This window comes from Bos grunniens, chromosome 1 (assembly GCF_055505025.1).
Source record: "Bos grunniens cultivar Pamir isolate PY7600 chromosome 1, Bosgru_T2T1.0, whole genome shotgun sequence".
In the NCBI taxonomy this organism is placed as follows: Eukaryota; Metazoa; Chordata; class Mammalia; order Artiodactyla; family Bovidae; genus Bos; species Bos grunniens.
Genome location: NC_141165.1, coordinates 3,457,910 through 3,476,717, shown reverse-complemented (window position 1 = coordinate 3,476,717; position 18,808 = coordinate 3,457,910). Strand labels below are relative to the sequence as shown.

General features: G+C 47.1%; 1 protein-coding gene across 11 annotated transcripts in view; it reads right to left on the bottom strand.

Moving 5' to 3' along the window:
• TBC1D5 (TBC1 domain family member 5) overlaps window positions 1-18,808 on the bottom strand; it is a 595,415-nt gene that overhangs the window by 19,019 nt on the left and 557,588 nt on the right. For all 11 annotated transcript variants that reach the window (XM_086386662.1, XM_086381937.1, XM_086380405.1 and 8 more), the window contains one exon: window positions 259-358. In XM_086386662.1, coding sequence (XP_086242788.1) covers window positions 259-358 — 100 coding nt within the window. The remainder of the gene's footprint in view (window positions 1-258; window positions 359-18,808) is intronic.

Genomic DNA, 18,808 nt, shown 5'->3' with positions numbered 1-18,808 from the left:
TTTGTTTGTTTGTTTGAGGGTAGAGAGATACTTAGAAAGGGCAGTGTAGCCATTAGGAGCTGAAATCTAGAGTCAGACTGCTTGATTCTGAATCTCTACTGCACTGACTGGTGTTATAACTTGGGGAAAGCTGACTAATCTCTGCGCTCTGGTCTCCTCATCTGCGATGGTGACATGGGGTCACTCGTGGGAAGCACTCAGCACCAGCGCCCGCGGCCGGTGCTGCCACCACTCCCAGGGCCAGAGCCCTGCACTCACCAAGATGAGTGTCCATCACCTTCGCACAGTACTTGCACATGGCATCCAGGTCATTCAACTGTCCTTGAAGGAAGGAAATTTGGGCTTCTAATTCTTCTTCCTAAAATGAAGGGGGCAAAGATACGAAAATGAAAACAAAAATCAAAGAAAATCCCCAGAGTCTTCCAAAAGGTCTGGACTGTTTTAAAGAGCTGCCATCCATGTCATTTTAGTCCTAGACAAAACAAAAGGAATCAGCAAATGAACAAGAGCAAACCCACCCCTGCCACTGCCAGTGAGACAGAGGAGTAAACGTGATTCACAGCAACGCTGGCTTCCTGCCGTGTGTGAATGTTCACCCATACACACTTGTATTAAAAAAGGACATAAAATACCTTCAATAACTCTTGAGCCACACAAATTGAGAGTCAATGGGACTTCAGTGGACCCAACTCCCTAGACAGCTGGTACAAAACCATTACATTTTCTCATACACATTTGAGAAACCAGAAATTTCCATTTGTTTAAAACAAATCTCTTCATTTTCTAGACCACGATAATCTCTTAAAACATGAGATTCCCCAAAGCACTTGGGAAAGTTTTGCCCCGATAGCTGCTCTTACATCTCCTCTCTTGATAGAGTACTAGAGAGTTTTATTTATTTAATTGTTTCTAGGGAAAAATACTCTGGGTGGGATAATTATCTAAATGGTGGAAAGACAATCTAACTGTAACAAATGGATAAAGCCTGGAGCTTTTGCTTTTTTAAGAAAAAAAGTAATGCATGTTAAAAATTTCCCAAGGAAATTTAGAAGATTAAGGGAGTTTTTCTCAGAAAAGAGAATAATTCTCATAATGTAAGACATTTTAAACCAAGTTAGTTGGAATACAAAGAAATGATGTTGCCAGAGCTGGACAAGGCTGGCAGATTGGTTTTCCAGGGTCAGACACTTATCTCTCCAAATGAGAATCCTCTGTTGTTGAAACAAAGTGGAGAGAAACCTCCCAAGACATGTTTTTTCTTAAGAGACTGAATACAATCTGACACACGGATGGAAGTTAATGGCTGAAAGATGGCTTGCAGGTGTACCCTGTGTGAGCAACACACACACACAACACCCAAAAGCCCTGTTTTCAAAGGCTGCCTGGAAGATGAGCCTTTAGGAACATGCATTCAAACGCTTGATGCAGAACAGACACAGCAGTCGCTCTAAAAACAAATTATTGTGAAATGCCCACTGTAGGGTGGCCCAAGCTTGAACCTGTACTTTACATCGCGTAAAGCACGTCCTGATGTACCCTGTACATCCCACCAAGCACAACGGCCTCTCTTCTGATACTCAAGTAAAGATAATGCAACCAGGAGCTCAGCCAGGGAATGAGGACTGTGGCCTTGGGTAGGTGTTGCAGGGCATTTTCCTTCTCCTTTTTCTCCTTTGGCTCTACACAAACCTGAGGTTCCCTGTTTGCTCAGGACCCCACAGGAAACAAAAAAAGACTACATCTGTTGGTTAACCTCAGTCATGATTCGTCTCCGAAGATGGCCACTATCCATTCCTTCCCCGATGTATACGCTGTTCTGCTCATTAAGAGGTGGGGTCTACTTCCCTTCCCCGCAAATCCCGGCTGTCCTGTCACTTGCCTTCATCCAGAGAACGCAGCAGAAGTCACACTGTATCAGAGGCCTGCCAACTTCTGCTTCCTTCTGCTTTTACTAGAGGAAGGCAGCTACCATACTTAGCTGTAAAGAAGTCCATGCTATGATAATGAACAAGAGGAGAACCATATGGAGAGAAAGGGGGCCACAGGAGACAAGGAGGCTCTAGACACGTGAGTGATGTCTTCCTGGACCTTTCGGCCCAGCCCATCTGAAGCCAGTCAAGTGAGTAACCCAGCCAGCAGCAGGCGGCGCAGAAGAGCAGCCCAACCCAGCCCTGTCCGCGCGCCTGCCCTGGAAACCCGTGAGCAGCAGCAACGCTGCTTTGAGGAGTGGGGTTTGTGGTGGTTTGTTAGGCAGCAACGGATAACTGACACGGCAGTGGGAGGAAGGGCCACTAGAGCGGCACAAGGCATAAGGAAACCTGAATCCTATTTCCAGCCCTGCCAGTCACAAGTCACGCAACCTTAAATGATCCTCCACCCAGTAAGGGCCTAATGTTGGCACTCTCTGGAGAAGGCACAAGTTAGATACTTTGCTCCCAAGAGGTTTACAAGCTTGTAGTTGGAATAGGAAAGGTTTATAATTACCAGACTATGAGGTAGAGTACATGAAAATCTTACAGAGAAATAAGAGTAGTTGCTCTGAGAATCCTGGTCCTGGCCTCCTGTCCCTACTATTGAACAAGTCACCTTTTCAATGTGTTACAGATACAAACCCACCTGGAAGAGTCTAGAACTGTCCTGAGGCCAGCACCTGGCAGTCTCTTGAGAGAGGCTCTGGCTGGAGTTTGTCCCTGCCCTTGGCTTCCAACTGGGGTGCTGACAGCCCAGAATGGACAAAGGACACCAGGAATGTACCACCAGCTGGTTAAAATCTCTTCTCCATTTACTCTATGTATGAGTTTAGTTTGGATTAAGTGATCACTTTTTATGAGATGCAAAAGCCCTTGGTGGCCTTAAACCCCAGCAGTCATTCCTACCTAAACGGGTTAAGTGTATTCAGTGTGATTTTTTTTTAATAAAAGCTGGGAGAGAAGAAGAGCTGGAGAGGAGAGAGTCAGAGGACACAGGACCAGCCTGTGGGTGGTGAAGTGCTGACAGTGGGAGGGAGTACAGAGCTCAAGGAGGTCTGTTCCTCCAAACACGTGGCTGTGCTTGTAGGAACGTGACTGTAAGGAAAGTGGGCCGAGACTGACTGGCGCCCGGTGCACTGTGAGGTGCGCGCAACCTGCACGAGCGCGCAACCTGCACGAGCGCGCAACCTGCACGAGCGCGCAGGGCAGCCGGGGCGCCCGCTGGGTGAGCGCGCAGGGCAGCCGGGGCGCGCGCTGGGTGAGCATGCGCGGCAGCCCGGGGTGTGCGCTACGTGAGCGCGTGGGACACAACACAGGCCTCCAAGGCACGCACTTTCACTTAGACACTGGCAGCAACTGAAGAGCATCTTGCTTGCCTAAGTCCGGAATAAACCTCAGTACAAATGGAATCCATGTGGCAGAAAACAGCAGTTTTCATTCTTGTAAGACTTTTTTTTCAATGGAAAGCTGACACAGAAGTCCAACTGTGAGACAAAGAGTAGCTGAAACAGGTGGAGGGGCCCAAGAAACTCTTCCATTTGGAACATTAAATCCAGTACGTGATCTTGCTGGAGTTTGCTTAATCTGAAAATACACCCAAGCCCTTGAACGATCAGACTTTATAAATAGAAATGGAATCACTTGGTTCAAGGGTGGTTTGTCATTTATTCTTCACTCTTTTATATAATTACAGATAAAAGAAAGAGCCAAGAATCAAGATTCTAAAATTGTGGAAAGAGACCTTCCATTTCTGTCCTACCTTCTGAGGCTCCACACGCCTCAGACACAGACAGCTTTAGTCATTTGCTTTCATTAATGGTGGTCTGTAACGAAAACCAAATGCTTGGCTAATTGCCTTGAAATTTTATAAAACCAACCAGTTAGTGTCATTGTTATGTATAAATAAGACATGAAGAAAAGTTCTCATTATGTTTGCTTTTGCATACATGCTCTGCCTTCCGTTATGGGAGGCAGGATGGTGGAAGCGGGTGGCGTGCAGGAGTGGACACACCCGGGTTCGAATCCTCTTTCTGCCAGTTTGAGGACACTGGCTGTGTCGTCTTCAACAGTTCCTTCATTTCACCTTTTCCCCCAAGGCACTGATGAGACCCAAATGGCAACACATGGAGAGTGTCTGGCACAGAACAGGTACTCCATAAAGGACATTATTCTTTAATGTTTAAAGTCAGGTCAAACAATAGAACCGAGTTTTAATACGGAGGTTGGTGATTCACTCTTAGAAAACACTGGTCTCTGGTTTAAACATCTTTATGTGGCTCCACCCAGAAGGATGAATTAGGACTTGTGAGCCCACCACTAAGTTCTGCAGAACCACTGATGTGTGGGGTGAGAAACTGGTGGAGGATGAGGAGGTGGGCCGCCAGCAGACCCCGTGAGCAGCGCAGCGCCAGAGGAGCCTGGAAGCCTCCGGGGAAGGACCGAGAACATGGGCCGCCCCGCAGAGGAGCATACCGCTGGCTTCCAGCCCTTTCACAGGGGCTGTGGCAGGCCCAGCCCTGGGCTCTCCATGCAGGAACTCACTTACCCCTCACAGCAAACCCATGCGGTGGATTCTCTCACTACGTCCCACGTGAGACATGGGCGCCTCTGCAAGCCACTTCCTCTGAAGCAATGCCAACGTAGAGGTGGCGCTGTGAGAACGCAGGTCACCTGCCCACGACTCCCAGTGCTTCTCTGAACATATTCCTCCTTACACTTGATTACCAGGCCCTTCCAAGGAGTGCCTTTGTATCTCAGTTTCCTTTAGGAGAAGCTCACCATTTTCAGTGTTCAGACCCATCCCTCAATGGCTTATTAAATCATTTTCCTTCATTCAGGTATTATCGTTTGTGTTCCATTTGTCGAATGATTTTTGTTTAGGCTGTATCTGGAGAAACGTGTTTTGAATTTGCTTTGTAAAAAGTGGTATTTCCACCACCATTCTCCCCCGAATAGTTGACACATCATTACACTTTCACTCACATATTATATGCGTCAAATTGTTTAAACTGTTTTCTAACGTGGATTTTATGGATCAATTTTGTTAAGTGCTTCAATGTCTTTATGTTCTTTCTTGGTTAATAACAGGATAAGCTTTTGTAGTTTATTATTTATTCATTGTTCAACAAATTTATTCATTGATACTGCATTAGGGCTTGTGGGAAATACAGTAATGAACAAGAGATGTGTTGTGACCTCTGCAAACTTAGGAGGAGGTAAGACCACACATCAAGCATGAGAGGAGCAAGGCACAGAGGTGGAAATGAAAGATTTTCGGCAAGCAGCAGCATTTCTGATGAATCTTCAAGAAAAGGGACTTGGCTCGGAGGCAGTGAGGAATAAAGATTTTTAGGAGGCAGGGACCCAGTGAACAAAGGAGTACAATCGGAAAAGCTGGGAACGAGGGCAAAGAGCCCGCAGCTAGGCGGGGCGTGGAGAGCAGGAGCCGAGCTGGGCTGGAGGCCTCCCGCCCCCTCATCTTCAGAGACGGTGCTTTGGGGGCTGGGCCCGACCCCGCCCTGCCGGGGGTCCCAGCTGCAGCGGGGCAGCCCTCAGCGCTCCGGGTTTGGAGAAAGGGGGACAGGAAGGGCCCGAGGGCGGGGTCCGCGGAGCGCACAGGGATGAAACCGACCCCACCGGCAAGACGGGCTACACACTGCCGCCAGCAGACAGGAGAGAGCCCGCTGACCGCAGACGGTCAGCAAGGGGCGGGCGGGAAGGGAAAGGAGAGGCTGAGGAAGCAGAGTGCGGAGGCCTCTGTCCTGCGGAAGCCGTGGTCACACCAGGGCCACACACACACAGACACACACACACATAGATACACACAGACACACACAGACACCACAGAGATACACACACACACAGACACACACAGACACACACACAGTGCGATGGCGCGGCGGCCAGGGCGCCCGACGTCCGCAGAGGAGGGCCCACGGGAGAACCGCCGGGAGCTCCCGCGGCTGGCCCTGCCCCACAGCCCAGCTTGCTGAGCTTGGTTTCCTGGGGATAATTAGGAATAATAATAACCCCTAATTCAGATCATGCTTGGGGACTGAATTTCACGAGATATTCCAGATGAAGTGCTTTGCACATGGTAAACGCTCAATAAATGCTCCTTTTGCTCTCTAGATTATTAATATAGTCCTATATGGTTATTCCAAGGAATTATAGACACATGGTAAACGACGCACAGGAAATTCCTCGTCCTTTTGATGGCAACATGCACATGCACATTCCAAATGCCAAACACCCAGTGACAGGGGACTCTGGTGACGGCTGGCTCGCTGACGCACAGAGTATCATGCAGCCCAGAACCGCACGCTCACGTGGGGGACACTGCACAATAACATTATACTGATGGCTCTTCTCCAAATGGCAGCATCATAGGCCATTTTTTCCTGGATTTTGTACAATGAAATCAGATTATGTTTTTGTAATAAGCAAATCAAAATATTATTTAAATAATATAATAAAGAAATAAGAAAAAAGTAAAAGGTGATTACTAAGTAGAAACAGGATATATTAATATTTTTAAATTACCAAAATGTATTTCAAGTCAAACTCTAAGCAACACTACAGTCTAAACAAATCTGTTCTCTAAACAATACTAAGTGGTGAGAATAACTTAAATGAATAACCTGTGAAAAGGTTAATGGTTACAGTGTTTTGTCCAATGTCTGAACTACAACCTGGGAGCAGCAGTTTCAGGGCAGTGGTGCCTCTCTCTGCACTTAAAGGCGGAGCATCATGGGCTGTCTGGAAAGAATGGGACTCTTACAGATACTGAAAAAAATAAAGACGGTTATCAAATTCCCAGTAAACAAAATGGCTCCTGTTTTCAAACAGGATGTAAACAAACATGGTAAATGTGAATGAAAAAGAAATTTCATTTAGAAATTTAGAACTGAAACTCAAAACTTAAGGTATTTAGTAAATCGTATCATTTCAGTGCTGTAATTTCCTTTAGAGATAACTCATTTTGACCCTTTATTTTATAAATAGACGTTGACATGGCTAGGTGGCTGTCTAGGAGCAGAATGTACACAAGCAGACATTTTTGTTTCTCCGCCACTGAAGCAGCGCTGTGTCCCAGCGCTGAGACGCACAGCGCCTGCGGACCAGGGGAAAAAGGCAGCCCGCAGAATGGGAGAAGACGCTTGCTGACCATGTGTCTGATAAGGGATGAATACAAGAATACACAGAGAACTCTTAGAACTCAACAGCAAGGAAAAGAAACAAAACTCAACTTGATTAAAAAATGTAGGAAGGACTTAGACGTTTTTCCAAGGAAGATACAGAAATGGCTAACAAGTACATGAAAAGATATTCAACACCACTAAACACTAGGGAAATGCAAGTTGAAACAATGAGATACCATCTCATAGCTATAAGGATGGCTACTATCCAAAAATCAGATAATAACAACTGTTCGTGAGGATGTAGAAAAATTGGAACCCTGGTACACTGTTAGTAGGAAAATAAGGAAAAGAGTATGCTCAGTTCAGTTCAGTCGCTCAGTCCTGCCCAGCTCTTCGTGACCCCATGAATTGCAGCACGCCAGGCCTTCGTGTCCATTACCAACTTCCAGAGTTAACCCAAACTCATGTCCATTGAGTCGGTGATACCATCCAGCCATCTCATCCTCTGTCGTCCCCTTCTGCTCCTGCCCTCAATCTTTCCCAGCATCAGGGTCTTTTTAAATGAATCAGCTCTGCATCAGGTGGCCAAAGTATTGGAGTTTCAGCTTCAATATCAGTCCTTCCAATGAACACCCAGGACTGATCTCCTTTAGGATGGACTGGTTGGATCTCCTTGCAGTCCAAGGGACTCTCAAGAGTCTTCTCCAACACCACAGTTCAAAAGCATCAATTCTTTGGCACTCAGCTTTCTCTATAGTCCAACTTTCACATCCATACATGACTACTGGAAAAAACATAGCCTTGACTAGACGGACATTTGTTGGCAAAGTAATGTCTCTGCTTTTTAATACTCTGTCTAGGTTGGTCATAACTTTCCTTCAAAGGAATAAACATCTTTTAATTTCATGGCTGCAGTCACCATCTGCAGTGATTTGGGAGCCCCCAAAATAAAGTCAGCCTCTGTTTCCACTGTTTCCCCATCTATCTGCCATGAAGTGATGAGACTGGATGCCATGATCTTCGTTTTCTGAATGTTGAGCTTTGAGCCAACTTTTTCACTCTCCTATTTGGCTTTCATCAAGAGGCTCTTTAGTTCTTCTTCACTTTCTGCCATAAGGGTGGTGTCATCTGTATATCTGAGGTTATTGATATTTCTCCTGGCAATCTTGATTGCAGCTTGTGCTTCATCCAGATCAGCATTTCTCATGATGTACTCTTCTGCTGCTGCTGCTGCTAAGTCGCTTCAGTTGTGTCCGACTCTGTGCGACCTCAGAGACGGAAGCCCACCAGGCTCCCCTGTCTTTGGGATTCTCCAGGCAAGAACACTGGAGTGGGTTGCCATTTCCTTCTCCAATGCATGAAAGTGAAAAGTAAAAGGGAAGTCGCTCAGTCATGTCTGACTCTTAGTGACCCCATGGACTTCAGCCTTCCAGGCTCCTCCATCTATGGGATTTTCCAGGCAAGAGTGCTGGAGTGGGGTGCCATTGCCTTCTCGGGATGTACTCTGCATATAAGTTAAACAAGCAGGGTGACAATATACAGCCTTGACATACTCCTTTCCCAATTTGGAACCAGTCTGTTGTTCCATGTCCAGTTCTAACTATTGCTACTTGACCTGCATACAGATTCCTCAGGAGGCAGGTAAGGTGGTCTGGTATTTCTGTCTCTAAAAATTTTCCAAAGTTTGTTGTGATCCACACAAAGGCTTTGGCATAGTCAATAAAGCAGAAATAGATGTTTTTTTTTTTTCTGGAACTCTCTTGCTTTTTCAGTGATCCAACAGATATTGTCAATTTGATCTCTGGTTCCTCTGGCTTTTCTAAATCCAGCTTGAACTTCCAGAAATTCATGGTTCACATACTGTTGAAGCCTGGATTGGAGGATTTTGAGCATTACTTTACTAGTGTATGAGATGAGTGAAATTGTGCAGTAGTTTAAACATTCTTTGGCACTGCTTTTCTTTGGGATTGGAATGAAGACTGACCTTTTCCAGTCCTGCGGCCACTGCTGAGTTTTCCATATTTGCTGGCATATTGAGTACAGCATTTTCACAGCATCATCTTTTAGGATTTGAAATAGCTCAACTGGAATTCCATCACCTCCACTGGCTCTGTTTGTAGTAATGTGATGCTTCCTAAGGCCCACTTGACTTCACATTCCAGGATGTCTGGCTCTAGGTGAGTGATCACACCATTGTGATTATCTGGGTCATGAAGATTTTTTTTGTATAGTTCTTCTGTGTATTCTTGCCACCTCTTCTTAATTATCTTCTGCTTCTGTTAGGTCTGTACCATTTCTGTCCTTTCTTGAGCCCATCTTTGCATGAAATGTTCCCTTGGTATCTCTAATTTTCTTCAAAATATCTCTAGTCTTTCCCATTCTATTGTTTTCCTCTATTTCTTTGCACTGATCACTGAGGAAGACTTCTTATCTGTCCTTGCTGTTCTTTGGAACTCTGCATTCAGATGCTCATATCTTTCCTTTTCTCCTTTGCTTTTCGCTTCTCTTCTTTTCACAGCTATTTGTAAGGCCTCCCCAGACAACCATTTTGCTTTTTTGCATTTCTTTTCCATGGGGATGGTCTTGATCCCTGTCTCCTGTAAAATGTCACGAGCCTCCATCCATAGTTCATCAGGCACTCTATCTATCTCCATTTCAGTTCACTGATTCGTAGAATGTCGACGTTCCCTCTTGCCATCTCCTGTTTGAGCACTTCCAGTTTGCCTTGATTTGGACCTGACATTCCAGGTTCCTCTGCAATATTGTTCTTTACAGCATCGGGCCTTGCTTCTATCACCAGTATGAATGTTACTCAGAAAGTAATAATGGAATTACAGAATGATCCAGCAATTCCACTTCTGAGTATATACCCCAAATAGTTTAAAGCAGAGTTTAAAAAAAAAAATCATTCATGTTCACTGGAGCGTTATTCATAATAGCTAAAGCATAAAAACAACCCAGGTGTCCACCAACACATGGATGGGTAAGCAAAACATGGTGTATATACAATGGAATATTATTCAGCCCTAAAAAGGAAGAAAATTCTGACATATGCTACAACATGGGCAAAACTTGAGAATATTATGCTCAGTGAAATAAGTCATAAAAATACAAATACCGAATGGTATTTTCACAGAGTAGCATTTACATGAGGTACTTAGAGGGGTCAGAATCATTAACACATAAAGACGGATGGTAGTTGAGAGAAAGTTACTCCTGTTTAATGGGGACAGAGTGTTAAACGTGCAGGATAAGAAGAGTGGTGGAGGCAGACGCGCTGTATCATGACAGAACGTAATGCCACTGAACGAGACACTTCACAATGATGTGGGTGGCAAATTTTACGTTGCGCCTATTTTACCAAAACAAAAAAGGAAACACCTGCTCCTTATGAAGTTAAGAGTCGCCTGCTGTAAAACAAACCAGGAGAGGCAGGAGCCAGGCTCTCTGGTCACGCTGCCTCAGCTGGTCCCCAACAGGGACCATCGCAACCCGCCGCAGCAGCAGCCCAAGAACAGCCGCGGGTAGGTTGCCCGGTGAAGGGGAGGGAGACGCTCAGTTTTCCAGGCAGATGTTTTCTCTACCAAACTGCCGCGTGCCTTTCAGCAATTCCTTCAAATTGACCAAGTGCATATTAAATCTACATTCACTTCACTGATCCACATGTGAAAGTGTTCCAAATATCCTTTCGAAGTCAGGTGTGGGCAGGTTAAGATAATTAACTCCAATCACATGCTGGCCACGGGGGGGGGGACACAGGGGATATGGATTATAGACATCTGACAAGTAGAACAGGCAGAGCTCACAAAATGAAGAAAAAGAAGTTTCCCCTTATCCCACTGCTTCTCATAATTTTTACTGAGGAAGTAAAAGAAGGTCTCAGTCTTTCATCTGATTTTAGCCTTCTGGCTCTGATAAGGCAGAAGTTACACATTGTCCCGTCATGACTAGTAACTTTCTTTGCAGATGGGATTTCAACACAGCCTCTCTATGCCTCGGTTCTCTCATCTGAGAAATGGCCGATAATTCTAGCACCGAACTCAGAGTGTCTCTGGAGGATTACAGGTGCTAATACGAGCCAAAAGGCTGCAGAGCAGAGCGCACGCTTGGAGGGCACGTCCGCATCACTCACAGGAGAATATGCTCACACCAGGGCGTATCTGAAGCTGGCTTCATCTACAGAAAATCTTATTTCCGATTTGGTGTTCCGTCAATCTTAGACTCACTCTTCTCAGCACTGAATAGCAGGAAAGTCACCTGGAGAAGTCTCTTTAGCAGGTCTGAGTGGAGCCTGAGCCTCGGTACTTCTGACAAGCTTCCAGGGTGATGACATAGCCGGGCTGGGACCACACTCTGAACGGCGGGGACTTAGGTGGACTCCTGAACACAGCTTCCAGCACCTCTGGAAAAGTCGTGAAGCACTTCACTATGTCCCTGCTCTCGGGTGGTTTTAACAGATGGCTGCATGGTTAGATGCCCACTTGGTGAGAGTCCAAGGGACTCTGCTCAGCGTGGGTGGGACGGGGGCAGAAGCATGGTGACAGCCTCCCAGGACAGCTTTCCCAGCTCCCTCAGCCAGTCCGTCCAGAGTGGCCTCACTGTCCTGTTCACAATTAATCCTTACACTGTTAGGGATCAATGCATTCTACTGCACACACAAACACCTATTTTAAAGCCAAATGTGAGATAATTTTGTTGGGTTATGCATGTTCTCCCCTTTAACTCTTGATAAACGGAGGCTGTGTATGAGTATCAGAGAATAAAGGATGCTTTTCAAACACAAATGTAATAAAAAGAAAATAGTACTGTGTTCATAATCTATGGTGTTTAAATTTGTTTAAATTCATCCCAGATTTTCTGAAGATATTTTAATAATCATAAGTAATACGACTGAATTATTAAATGATATGATTATTAATAATATTAATATTAAATTATTCAATACATTAAGCTTTCAGAAATATGCTTTTTTGCTATTACCATTTCAACATTGTGAGCTACTTTAGTCTAACTCTGCCCTTCTGGAGGTTGATTACAAAAAACAATAGTGTAAACAGAGAAAATAAGAGTGATGACAGAAAACTGGATCACGTATCATAAATTCTAAAGTAGACTAAAAACTTACATTCCTAAAACAAAAATACTAGACATTAAAATAAAATCTTTAACTAGGGCAACCTCACACAGATGAAAACACAAGAATAAAACCATACTTGCATAGTTACAAACCTTAGTATTTTCAAAATCCTGTTACTGCTCTTTTAAATAAATAATCATGTGTGTATGGTGGGTCTTAGGAACTTCCTAGCCTTTAAAAATTCAAAAGGTAGAAAAAAACGTAGGCACAGTTGTTAAGGCAACTGCCTGTTTTATGAACATTTAAACTGGGAGGAAAAGCTCTCTCCTAAAAGACAGTGTATTTGGCAGGCTAATTAAAGTGCATTTGTGGGGACATGTCCCCATCTTTTGGCCTTTGAGGCCATCACCTTCATGCTGTCTTTATAATTAGGAACCTGACCAATCTTTTGTAAACTGGAATGGTTCTCTCCTCCACCATGCCAATCAGCACAGATGTTAGTTCATTCATCGAGGGTTTTCCCCTCTTCTCTTAAATGTGATCAAACCAACTGACGAAGCACGCAGCCAGCACGGGACCTCCAGCAGGGCTTCTCAGAGCTGCTGGCCGGCATCACGCAGCCAGCACGGGCCTCCAGTGGGGCTTCTCAGAGCGGCTGGCCGGCATCACCGTCTGCGCGCCTCCCCTGCTCTGCGGAAGGAGGCTTCCGCACCACGGGTGACGCAGACAGGAGGGCCACGGCCAAGCCTGCTTCTCTACAGCGAAGCTACTGACCCGTGTGAGGATGCAGCGCGCACCGTTCTCTGGGCTGACCGACCCCGTGTGTCCCATTAGGGACAAACAAAAAGCGTGTCCCACGGAAATACCAGCTGAGGATCAAGCATGCTTAAATACTTGAAGTCATTAAAAAAAAAGGAAATGGAATAATTGTCTAAATTACTGGTTTATTCACACACCTATCACACTTTAAAATATTCTGTCCATAAAGCTAACTTATAAAACCCCCATTTCTCACTGTGTACCAACAGCTCTTGATAGTTTTCAGATTTCAGGTTGGTGAATTCCGCTGGGCAACGAGGTCACTTTTTTCCTTCCTAAAGATTTTTTCTTCTTTTGAAGTGGACCATCTCTAAAGTTTTTATTGAATTGGTTACAACATCGTTTCTGTTTTATGTTTTGGTATTTTGGCCATGAGGCATGTGGGATCTCAGCTCCCTGAGCATGAACTGAACCTGCGCCCCTGCATGGGAAGGTGAAGTCTGAACCACTGGGCCACCAGGGAAGTCCCAGTGAGGTGACTTTCCAGGCTTCAGCAAAGGCCCAAAGAAGTGTAAAGCATCTGAATCCCTGCATTGCACAAAAAGCCCTCAACAGCCTTCACTCATTCCTAGACACTTACCAAGTGTCAGACACGGTATCTGCTACACTGTTACTGCTGTTCAGTTTAGTTCAGTTCAGTCGCTCAGTCGTGTCCGACTCTTTGTGACCCCATGAATCGCAGCACACCAGGCCTCCCTGTCCATCACCAACTCCCGAAGTTCACTCAGACTCACGTCCATCAAATCAGTGATGCTATCCGGCCATCTCATCCTCTGTCGTCCCCTTCTCCTCCTGCCCCCAATCCCTCCCAGCATCAGAGTCTTTTCCAATGAGTCAACTCTTCACATGAGGTGGCCAAAGTACTGGAGTTTCAGCTTTAGCATCATTCCTTCCAAAGAAATCCCAGAGCTGACCTCCTTCAGAATGGACTGGTTAGACGTCCTTGCAGTCCAAGGGACTCTCAAGAGTCTTCTCCAATACCATAGTTCAAAAGCATCAATTCTTTGGCGCTCAGCTTTCTTCACAGTCCAACTCTCACATTCATACATGACCACTGGAAAAACCATAGCCTTGACTAGACGAACCTTTGTTGGCAAAGTAATGTCTCTGCTTTTCAATATGCTATCTAGGTTGGTCATGACTTTCCTTCCAAGGAGTAAGCCTCTTTCAATTTCATGGCTGCAGTCACCATATGCAGTGATTTTGGAGTCCCAAAAAACAAAGTCTGACACTGTTTTCACTGTTTCCCCATCTATTTCCCATGAAGTGATGGGACCAGATGCCATGATCTTCATTTTCTGAATGTTGAGTTTTAAGCCAACTTTTTCACTCTCCACTTTCACTTTCGTCAAGGGGCTTTTGAGTTCCTCTTCACTTTCTGCCATAAGGGTGGTGTCATCTGCATAGCTGAGGTTATTGATATTTCTCCCGGCAATCTTGATTCCAGCTTGTGTTTGTTCCAGTCCAGCGTTTCTCATGATGTACTCTGCATATAAGTTAAATAAGCAGGGTGACAATATACAGCCTTGACGTACTCCTTTTCCTATTTGGAACCAGTCTGTTGTTCCATGTCCAGTTCTAACTGTTGCTTCCTGACAGACACAATTAATGTTAAGGCTGAGTCTTACATTAACTAAATACAAGCAGCTCTCCAACAGCGAAAGCAAAGGAAGCGTCTGCAGATAATGCTGGACACACCGGTCTTCCGAGGTTAGGGGATGACTCCGGACTCTGAGCTTCAGTAGGTCCATGGTGGCCTCCTGGAAGTGCCTGAAGCTTCGGGAGGGCGGTGGGAAAGCTCCGTAGGACAGAGGTGGTTGGGCAGAGACCGGCGGGAACTCCAGGATGCCTGTGCCCACGTGAATCATTCCGGTCAGAATAGACAGTGCAGCAGAGCAGCCCAGGGGGGTGAGACGATGCTCGGAGGGAAGCACCTGGGACGGCTGCGTGTCCCTCGAAGGCCGAGGCTCAGAGCGGAGCTCGCGCCAAGGCTGCGCAGGGCAAGGGTGCAAGAGTCCCGCAGGCCACGCCCCCAGACGGATCCCGGGGAAGGAGCCCCCAGAACTCTGCCGAGGGTCCCGCAGGGCGCACCCCCAGACGGATCCCCTGGAAGGAGCGCCCCCCGAACTCTGAGCGGGACGCAGATGCGGAGTCAACACTCAGTGAGAAACCTGGGGTTAGAGACACTGGGGGGTGGTGGCTAAAGAGTGGGTATGTGTGTGTGTGTAACCGAATCACTTTGCTGCACACCTAAAACACAACGTTGTACATCAACCGTACCCCAATAAACTGAAAAAAAGGGACTTATTCTGAAAGTTCTCATCAGCAGCAAACTGTTACTGAGCAGAGCACTGAGAACAAAAATTCACACGGAAAGTGTAATCTTTTCCTATTTTTCTTTCCTCAACCCAACCCAATTCAGACGCTGCACAGCACACCCAGAGTAGAGTCAGTGCTGTTAAGATGTTTGTACTGAAGATGTGAGTTTGTTCCAGTGAGACGGGTGGATGAGGGCACATGGGGCAGAGCGTGAATCCCAGGTTTGCTTGTGTAGGGCTGCACCCACGAGAAACACGATTAATGCAGAAAATTGTGCGAAGCTGGACCCAGACGCCCAGGAAGACAGGGTGTACACATGTGTGAAGCTGGACCCAGATGCCCAGGAAGACAGGGTGTACACATGTGCGAAGCTGGACCCAGACGCCCAGGAAGACAGGGTGTACACATGTGTGAAGCTGGACCCAGACGCCCAGGAAGACAGGGTGTACACATGTGCGAAGCTGGACCCAGACGCCCAGGAAGACAGGGTGTACACATGTGCGAAGCTGGACCCAGACACCCAGGAAGACAGGGTGTACAAACGCACGAAGTTGGACCCAGACACCCAGGAAGATGGGGTACACATGTGCGAAGCTGGACCCTGACGCTCAGGAAGACAGGGTGTACACATGTGTGAAGCTGGACACAGACGCCCAGGAAGACAGGGTGTACACATGTGTGAAGCTGGACCCAGATGCCCAGGAAGACACAGAACGTACACATGCACACACTTCACACGTCTGTCAGCGACCCGGTTCACAGCGTGTGTGATGAGCAGCACACATAACGCCAATCTGTCAGGTTCCAGAGAATTCTCCTTCCATCGCTTCATCATAACTCACGAGCCGTGGCCTTTCCTGTGTTCACTTCCCCAGCCAGGCTGCAGGAGTTGTTCAAGGTAAAGGGCCCTGTTTATCGTACTGTTTGTTTCATAGTCATTCTAACATGTGTCAGATCAGCGAGGTCCCTGCTGCAGGGTCAGTGATGACGCTTCTGAATGCTGTTCCCCAAGCCCACGTTCCCCATGGGTCCAGGGGTTTGCAACGATTCTGCACAGCGTGGTGTTTCGGGAGAACACATAAACTGCCTCTGACAAAACTGTCACGGACATTCCTGTTTGAATGTTTCATCTTCCCCTTTGAAGATGAAAACACCCATGATGATCAAATTGATTTATGCTGTCACAGAAGTAACCGCCTGCAGAACAGCTCTGGTTTGGAGATCAGAGTGCCCATGGCAGCCTGAATGGACTCTGGCTCCTGGGAGAGGGTGGGCGCTGGTGCTCCCACCCTTCACTGCTGGCCTTTCCTGCGCGAGCCTTGCAGCCAGAAGCCTCCTAGAAGGGGAGGCCAACCTGAGCCGGGGCCGCGGAAGACACGGCCTCTCTCCTCTCCCTGCTTCTGCACGGAGGAAGGGCCTGCTCTGAGCACGGCAGCACAAAGGGTGGTGGGAATGCGGGCCTGGGAAGGTGTCGATGAGTTTCGACACCATCTGCCCCAAACCTCACCTGCACATCTGAACAGCCCGGGAAGCTTTTAACAATTACCAAGATCCAAGCCTCACCGGAGAGATTCTGATTCAGCACTTCCAATCCTGGTGCTTTTTAGGCTCTCCAGGTGATTCCAGGTATAGCCAAGGAATGAGAAGTTCTTTGGACTTATTTGAGCTAATAACCTGTTCCTATTTGGATCAGTTTGAGTCAAGGATTTCCATTATATTCAACTGAAAGCATCCTAAATAATGACACCTCACTGGAATGAAATGCAAAGCCCGGCCCTGAAACAGTCTTTACATTTATCAGTCCATCTCAGAAATTTAAATCTCACTTCCTGGCAAAAAGAATTTGGTCTCTCATTTATTTGGAAAAAAAAAAAAATCTTGTACTGACCCAACCTTCAACCTTAATTTGGAGACTTTCATCAAGGGTATCAAAAAAGGAGTTCAGTCATAATAGAGCCTACGGATGGGTGACTGATTATAGATACTGAGAGAAACTCAACATCCATTCATCCTGGGCGGCAAAGAGCTATTAATAGTCTAGCTGGATGATACTGAAGTTTGCTATCTAGAGATGAATTTAAGACGTCTATAAATGTTAGCATTATTATCTAGTGGTTCCTTGCCAGTTTCATTCTTATTTTCTTCAATTTCATTTTCCAAAGTGTTGCTCTTAGTGTTTCACAGAGTATGTATCTTTACATGATGATGGATGGGTAAGACATGCGTGTGGAGTACGCAGACATGCTCCAGCCTCAGAGACTGTCCAGTCTAGACTGAGCACCTCCTGAGGGGAAGCAGTGTCACAGTTCATTCTGGGCTGCCTGGGGCACGACTGCACACTGGCACCTCGGTCAGGTTCTGGATCTGGGCTGACTGGGGCACGACTGCGTGCTGGCACCTCGGTCAGGTTCTGGACTGTGTGGTGGTGGGTGTGTGTGTGGGATGCAGGGCGGGTTAATGGTATCGATTACCAGCTTGTTCCACTGCCTTGTTAGTGGAATCCTTGAGATAAGTGAGGGCACCCGTGAAGGAACCCAGGCACGCACGGCAAGCTTTCACGGCCTTGTTGACAATTCTGTCCTAGCTGTGGATGGCCTCCCAGAGGAGGGCCTCCCGGAGGGCAAGGGGCCACCTGTCAGCCATCCTAGATGCTAGTCTGAGAGCCTGCACTGTTGCGGGGAAAAGGTATTGTCAGAAATGGGTTTATTTAGTAAGAGAACCTCAAGCTCACCTCCCGTCACGAGCATACCAAAATCACAACTAACTGCTGAGCTATTATCAATAAAAAGACTGAACTACCAACAAAGATACTCTACATCCAAAGGCACAGAGAGGAAATCATGACAAGACGGCAGGAGGGGGCACTTGAGGTACAACCAAAGCCTGCATTAGCTGGGCGGGGGACCCAGACCCGGGAGTGGGTGGGTAAGACTGCAGCGGCTCTCCCCCAGGAGTGAGTGCGAGGAGTCCCAGGCCGGGCTCCAGCCTGCGGACCAGCATCCGGAGGAGGCGCCCCCGGAGCCCTTGGCTCTGAAGGGCAGAAGGGCTTGAATGCAAGAGCTCCACAGGGCTGGGGAAGCAGACTTGGCTCTTGGAGGGTGCCCACAGAGATCCCAGACCTGAGCAGCAACCTCATAAGGGCCTGGGGCAGACCTGGCTGCTCGTCTTGGGGGGTCCCTGGGGGAGGAGGTGGGGGCTGGCAGCAGCTGTGACTTTGCTGGGGACAGACAAGTGGGGGGCAGACACATAGGGGAGTATTCACTCTCACGGACTCCTGTTGGAGGCTGATGTCTTGCTCAGTGGGTGAGCACCAAGGGCTGGCCTCACCCTGTAGCCTGAAGGCTCCAGGGCCAGGACCCCTCAGGCCAAATAACCACCAGGGCAGGGACATGGCCCTGCCCTTCAGCAGACAGGCTGCCTGCTAAGTCTCCCCTAAACACAGCAGGCCTTGCCCACCAGAAGGCTAGGACCCAGCTCTACCC